Source organism: Vespa mandarinia, chromosome 8, assembly GCF_050613455.1.
Source record: "Vespa mandarinia isolate Hongniang chromosome 8, ASM5061345v1, whole genome shotgun sequence".
In the NCBI taxonomy this organism is placed as follows: domain Eukaryota; kingdom Metazoa; phylum Arthropoda; class Insecta; order Hymenoptera; family Vespidae; genus Vespa; species Vespa mandarinia.
The window spans coordinates 4,725,001-4,732,500 of NC_140817.1; the positions used below are offsets into that span (position 1 = coordinate 4,725,001).

The 7,500-nt window shown below is 29.7% G+C and overlaps 1 protein-coding gene across 5 annotated transcripts in view; it reads left to right on the top strand.

Moving 5' to 3' along the window:
- Positions 1–6,944, top strand: part of Actn (alpha actinin) — a 15,362-nt gene extending 8,418 nt beyond the window's left edge. For 3 of the 5 annotated variants that reach the window (XM_035887608.2, XM_035887607.2, XM_035887609.2), the window contains exons 3-14: positions 1,105–1,339; positions 1,411–1,746; positions 1,974–2,059; positions 2,818–3,163; positions 3,241–3,517; positions 3,639–3,810; positions 3,885–4,121; positions 4,193–4,277; positions 4,449–4,552; positions 4,623–4,862; positions 4,980–5,276; positions 5,386–6,944. In XM_035887608.2, coding sequence (XP_035743501.1) covers positions 1,105–1,339; positions 1,411–1,746; positions 1,974–2,059; positions 2,818–3,163; positions 3,241–3,517; positions 3,639–3,810; positions 3,885–4,121; positions 4,193–4,277; positions 4,449–4,552; positions 4,623–4,862; positions 4,980–5,276; positions 5,386–5,544 — 2,574 coding nt within the window. In that variant the 3' untranslated portion in view covers positions 5,545–6,944. Of the gene's footprint in view, positions 1–1,104; positions 1,340–1,410; positions 1,747–1,973; positions 2,064–2,508; positions 2,595–2,817; positions 3,164–3,240; positions 3,518–3,638; positions 3,811–3,884; positions 4,122–4,192; positions 4,278–4,448; positions 4,553–4,622; positions 4,863–4,979; positions 5,277–5,385 lie in introns of all 5 variants that reach the window. The other 2 variants (XM_035887612.2, XM_035887610.2) reach the window with 2 other exon arrangements.
- The last annotated feature ends 556 nt before the right edge of the window (positions 6,945–7,500 follow it).

Consider the following 7,500-nt stretch of genomic DNA (forward strand, 5'->3'; position numbering starts at 1 on the left):
TTTGGCTCGTCGTGCTTCACGCTACCCGTATTAAGTTTCACGCAATATTTTTCCCTTCCAAAAAATCTTTTCGCAGCTATGTCTTTTTTTTATTATTATTATTGATATTGTTAGATTATCATGATCGTTATGGCGGCCATTTATATAGGAATTAAATTTTTAAATCTTTGCTTATTATATCTGTATATAATTAATGTCTGTAATGTATTTCTGTAATGTATCTCTTAGAAAAATAAATATATTTATATGAAAAAATAATCAAACATTTGTATGCGTAAATACATATTTTGTTTATGCTTTATATTGAGTACTTTATAGTGGATTATAGGTTTCACGTTTTATCTGTATATAAAAGGTACCACTACTAAAGATGTACTATATAGAATCCAACATTTCCTGAATCTTTTTCAGTACATTCTTTTTATACAATTTAAGAAGGAGTAAAGCTTATTTAATCCTTCGTAATATCAATCATTAAATAATATTAATTTTATATGCCTTTTGTATTATGATTGTAAAAATATAATATATGAATTAAAGAGCAAAGATTGAAATGAAAAAAATGTATGTGTGCTATTTAGAATTGATTTTATTTGTAAGGAAAATATTTCGTATAATATTTGTTAAGATAAAATATTATTTATACAAATTTTCAGTTTTTTTTTTATTCATAAGATAAATGTTCCTTGCTTTTTTTTTTATTTCAGATATAAACTAAAATAAATAGTTTTTAAAAATAATTGTTAAAAGTAATAGGAAGCACATTTTAAGAACCAGGACAGAAGATATATATAGCTGGAGAGATCGGGGTCGTTACTAAAATATATCTGATGTAATATAGTTGCCATTTCTTCATTTTAAATTCTATACATCTTGCTTATTTTTGATTACAGTTCTGAGAAAAAATTTGATTGATCCTATATGTTTCTAGCATTTCAATTTTTGTTCTTATTTATTAGTAATACCTGTACTATTTTAATTGTCAATAAATTAAACATTTAAATATATTGTGAGATAATAAAAAACTTTATATAATAGAAAGCTATACAAAAACTACAACATATAAATTTATATATATATATTTTTTTCTTTTTCTAATTTCAGACATTCACAGCATGGTGTAATTCACATCTTCGTAAAGCAGGCACTGCCATCGAATCGATCGAAGACGACTTTCGAAATGGGTTAAAACTGATGTTGCTGTTAGAAGTTATTTCAGGAGAAACCCTTCCACGACCTGATAGAGGCAAAATGAGATTTCATAAGATTGCTAATGTGAATAAAGCCCTTGACTATATTGCAAGTAAAGGGGTAAAATTAGTCTCTATTGGAGCAGAAGGTTGGTTGTTCTATTAATTTCCACTTTCTTCTTAATGAAAATTGAGAAATTTATATGTTAATTGTTTACAGAGATTGTTGATGGTAATTTAAAAATGACATTGGGTATGATATGGACTATAATTCTGAGATTTGCTATCCAAGATATTTCCGTTGAGGAAATGACAGCAAAAGAGGGGCTGCTGCTTTGGTGTCAACGTAAAACTGCACCATACAAGAATGTTAATGTTCAAAATTTCCACTTATCCTTCAAAGATGGTCTTGCATTCTGTGCTCTCATCCATCGTCATCGTCCTGATCTGATCGATTATAATAAACTTAGCAAGGACAATCCTTTGGAAAACTTAAATACTGCCTTTGATGTTGCTGAGAAATATTTGGACATTCCTCGCATGTTAGATCCTGATGGTATGTATTGCTATGTCTATATTTAAAATAAATTTGTACATTATTTTGTACTTTTTACATGAAAGAAAGCTTAAATATATTAAGTTTTTTTTTTATATACAAAATTCTACCAGATTAGGTACAATTTAGGAATGCAGGAAGGCGCTAAAAACGGATAAAAGTCTCTTTTTGAACATTAAATTGTATTATATCAACTCTTAATATTATGTTCCCTTAATATCATATAGATTTGATCAACACTCCCAAGCCTGATGAGCGAGCAATCATGACGTACGTCTCCTGCTACTACCATGCCTTCCAAGGTGCTCAGCAGGTCAGCGCAAAGAAATGCGTGTTCTTTATCCTGTTACAAAGTGACCTGTGCAATTTTTCACTAATACAATTAGATTGTGTGCTTATTTTTAACAGAATTTAATCATGCTAATCGATGAATAACATGAACCTTTTTATTCTAAATATACTACCATCAAAACATGAGAGTCTGGCAATACATCATACATTGCAATGGATATTTTTTGAACCAGCAGTGATTTCTCTATTATTTTATTCTTATATTATATTTGCTATATTCACTTTTTTAAATGTAAGGTAAAGCTAAACTAAATGAAAGCATATATATATATATATATATATATATATATATATATGTATGTATGTATATCTAAATACTTCTTACAACTGTTGAGATACATGTATGAATCTTTACTTGGGTATTTAAGTTAACAATGCATGGTTTGAGATTCTTTGACTGTGTTTTTCTAGATATGCGAAATACAGCAATGCCTGATGAGAGGGCTGTGATGACCTACGTTTCTTCTTATTACCACTGTTTTAGCGGTGCTCAAAAGGTGTGTTTTAAGAATTTCACATTAATTTATAACAGTTGTAATCTAATATGCATGTATGTATATAACATTTACTAAATTAGTGTTGACGAACGAACTCGATAAAAAATCTAATTGTCTTTACTTTTGCATTTGCATGTAAAATCCTACATTTAACAAACATTTTTAATCGATACAATAATTTTTCTTGTGTTTTATGAAACAAATGATAAAGTTTATGTTATAGGCTGAAACAGCAGCTAATAGGATTTGTAAGGTTTTGAAAGTAAATCAAGAAAATGAAAGACTGATGGAAGAATATGAGCGTTTGGCATCCGATTTATTGGAATGGATTCGTCGCACAATGCCGTGGCTTGCTAGTCGTCAAACAGACAATTCTCTCGCTGGTTGTCAAAAGAAATTAGAAGAATATAGAACATATCGTCGTAAGCACAAACCTCCGCGTGTTGAGCAAAAAGCTAAACTTGAAACCAACTTTAATACTCTGCAAACTAAGCTGAGACTGAGTAATCGTCCTGCATATATGCCCACCGAAGGAAAAATGGTATCAGATATTAATAAAGCCTGGAAAGGTACAATTACTTGCAATGTCTTTTTATATTTTTGATATTTGTAATTCATAAAACTAAAATATTATCAATAATTATAGGCTTAGAGTTAGCAGAGAAATCCTTTGAAGAATGGTTACTGTCTGAAATGATGCGTCTAGAAAGATTGGAGCACTTAGCTCAAAAGTTCAAGCACAAAGCCGATGCACATGAAGATTGGACAGCAGGTAAAGAAGAAATGCTTACTTCACAGCATTTCCGACAATGCAAGTTAAACGAGTTGAAGGCTTTAAAAAAGAAGCACGAGGCCTTTGAATCGGATCTTGCGGCACATCAAGATCGTGTAGAACAAATTGCTGCAATTGCTCAAGAATTGAAGTAATAATCTATATATACTATATCTCTTTCTCTTTCTCTCTCTCTCTCTCTCTCTCTCTATCTACAATTTATATTAAATTCACAAGTTATTCTTATATTTATATTATGAATATTTTCACAGTACATTGGAATATCATGATAGTGCGTCTGTAAATGCTAGATGTCAACGAATTTGTGATCAGTGGGATCGTTTGGGTACACTTACTCAACGTAGACGTCAAGCACTTGATGAAGCAGAACGTATATTAGAGAAAATTGATGTGTTGCATCTGGAATTCGCAAAACGAGCTGCAGTAAATAAATTTTATATTTAATTATCAGATTAAATTTATGATTTTATATCTAATCTAATTTGTATGCTATATAGCCGTTCAACAATTGGTTGGATGGAACTAGAGAAGATCTTGTGGACATGTTTATTGTACATACAATGGAAGAAATTCAAGGTTTGATGGATGCACATGCTGCATTTAAAGCAACTCTAGGTGAAGCTGATAAGGAATACAATGCAATTGTGGGATTAGTACGTGAAGTTGAATCAATAGTTAAGCAGTTCCAGATTCCAGGTGGTCTTGAAAATCCGTATACAACTCTTACCGCTTTGGTAAGCAACTATAATTGTAGATGCTGAATGTATGATACTTGACATACTAATCGGCATTTTAATTGTGATAGGATCTAACTAAAAAATGGAGTGATGTCAGGCAACTGGTACCACAACGTGATGGTACATTACAAGCTGAACTTCGCAAGCAGCAAAGTATCCTTATATCTTTAAGTCTTATTTTTTCCTCATGTTTCTTTTTTTCTTTTCTTTTTTTTTTTTTTTTCTTTATTTTTCATGTCGAATATTTAGATATCATGATATTAATATTAATGCGATAAATACATACAAAACTATCTATGCGAGTACTTAACAAATTTTAAAAAGATAATGAATTGCTTCGACGACAATTCGCTGAAAAAGCAAATGCCGTTGGACCATGGATAGAACGACAATTGGATGCTGTTACTGCTATTGGCTTGGGACTTCAAGTAAATATTTTCAATATTAAAATATCTTGGAATTATAGGAATATTATATCGAAAATAATAATATTTACAGGGTACGCTAGAAGATCAATTGCATCGTTTGAAAGAGTACGAACAAGCTGTTTATCAATATAAGGCACATCTTGAGGAATTAGAGAAAATTCATCAAGCGGTCCAAGAAGGCATGATCTTTGAAAATCGTTACACACAATATACGATGGAAACATTAAGAGTTGGTTGGGAACAACTTCTAACATCTATTAATCGTAATATTAATGAAGTTGAGAATCAGATTCTTACAAGAGACTCCAAGGTAATAAATTCAAATTACAAAAATGAACTATAATAAGAATACTGCATAATATTAAATCATATGGTGTATATATATATATTTATGTATACATATATATCTTTAATTTCTTTTATACAGGGCATTACTCAAGAACAACTTAATGAATTCCGTAGCAGTTTCAATCACTTTGACAAAAATAGAACAGGTAGATTGGCTCCAGATGAATTCAAATCGTGTCTCGTTTCTTTGGGCTATTCTATTGGAAAAGATAGGCAGGGTGATATTGACTTCCAACGAATATTGGCGATCGTTGATCCTAATAATTCAGGTTACGTGCACTTTGATGCATTCTTAGACTTTATGACGCGCGAATCTACAGACACTGATACTGCTGAACAAGTGATCGATAGTTTCCGCATTCTTGCCGGTGATAAGGTAAAATAATAGATAAGATAAGATAAGATAAGATAAGATAAATGATAATTGTTTATAAAGATTTGTAATTTAAGCTTTATACAATCTGTATTATTAATTTTCTTTACAGCCATATATTCTACCCGATGAATTGAGGAGAGAATTACCTCCCGATCAAGCTGAATATTGCATTCAACGAATGCCACCATACAAAGGTCCGAATGCAATTCCTGGAGCTTTAGATTACCGCTCATTTTCTACTGCATTGTACGGTGAATCAGACCTCTAATTTAATATTACAATGTATCGGACAAATTACAAATTGTTCCCATCTTGAAAGGCAAAAATTAAGTGAAATCAAAAAATATTAATTTTACCTTTTTGCTATTTTGGTGTGTACATTCATAATTTATTAAAAATTATGGAATCACCCAATTTTCAAAAAGGACAATAAAGGACAAGGATTGTTAGTTAGTATGGGAATACTATTAATAACATGTACGTGTAAAAAAAAGGGCAATCTTTTATCAACTTGGTGTTCTGAAATAATCGGGAATAGACCAATAAGTTCTACACGTCATGAGTATTAGCATTAAAAGATTGGTGGTGTCTTTTTAATGTAAAGGATTAAAAAGAAAGAAAAAAAAAAAACAAAAAAGAAAAAAGAAAAAAAAAACAAAAAAAAAATTCAAATACAGATGAAAATATTTATTTATTCCATATTCTCGGGCTAATTACCCTTGTTATCTTTTATGAATTACACATATCCGTTGATTGTTAAGAACGGCTTGTACTTAAATAAGACTATACTGAAGGGACAATAATACTTATTTCTCTGATATCTTTACATTAAAAAGATAACACGTTAAAAAAAAAAAGCATCAATATAACGACTCTTCTAGAACACTTGTCAAGCGCCTATCCTGCATCATTTTAGGTATACAATTTTCCTTATGCCCGCAAACATGAATGATCATAAACGATATTTTCTTGCAAGCGTTCTAGAGGGAGAAAATAAACGAAGCTGTGCTTGAAAACGACTATTAATATAAAAAAAAAAAGAAAAAAACGAATTTTATATTACGAATAATTCATATCTCTTATTGCGAGAGCATATATATATATATATATATATATATATATATATATATATGTATATATATATATATGGCTAATATTACTCCAACTATTTAAGAAATAGTAATGTTTACACGTTTATATCATTATGAAGATCAGATTCACAATGAATAAAATAAAAATTCAAATCATATGGTGTATTTAAATCCTGTTAATTTAATGGATGTTTATATATACATAATATTATATTGTATTAAATTGCATGATATAATTTGTTTTTTTTTTTATCGAAACATCTAGTATTATTATATAGTTGGAGTAATTTCCTATCCTTCCTAAAGCTTTGAGTCAATGCTCTCGCGATGGGCCAAATTCATCTAACGCTAAGATTATAAACGATCTAACGAATTTTACGAACTTTAAAGGTGAATGAATCGACTTTCTTATTAAGGATCCAAAAAACTCGCTCGAAATCGAATAATGTTCATATTTTTTTATAAAAAGCGATACACAACGAACTATTAGCGAAAACGCCACATTATAATACTTTATAAATCGTATATAAACAAAAAAAGGAAAAAAAAAAAAAAAAAAAAAAAGAAAAAAAAAGAAGTACACGAAACAATGTTAAACAAATGCAAATTATTTATTTATTTGATTTAATTATTTATTATCGTTCTCCGATTAATTAATTACGCTAGCAAATGTGAGAAACACTCTCTTTTTTTTTTTTTTTTTTGTCAAAGTATTTATTTTTATAAATATCTGTGAAGCGATGAGGCCACTGTGTATAATATATAGGATCTATTATCTAAAATCTTTTCTCTCCAAACAGCAGCTGCCATTTCTCGTGTCATGTTTTTAAACCACATTTTACACACGCTCGCAGTGTTATCCATTATTATAGTCAAAGTCACCGTCGTTCAAATCATCCTATGTACAAGCTCATGTGTGAAATGCATTAATACTTACCGAGAGACGTATACTGTAAGTTTTATTTTCTGCTTGAGATTTAATGCTTTTCAATATTTGTCTTAATGTGTTTTGAGAGTTTCAATATATAATTTCTTATTTCTCAAAGAAAGTTTTTCCAAAATTTTGGATTTATCGAGTGACGAATGTTAAAAAAACAAAATATTTCAGAAAACAGAGACCACACTTCTATAGT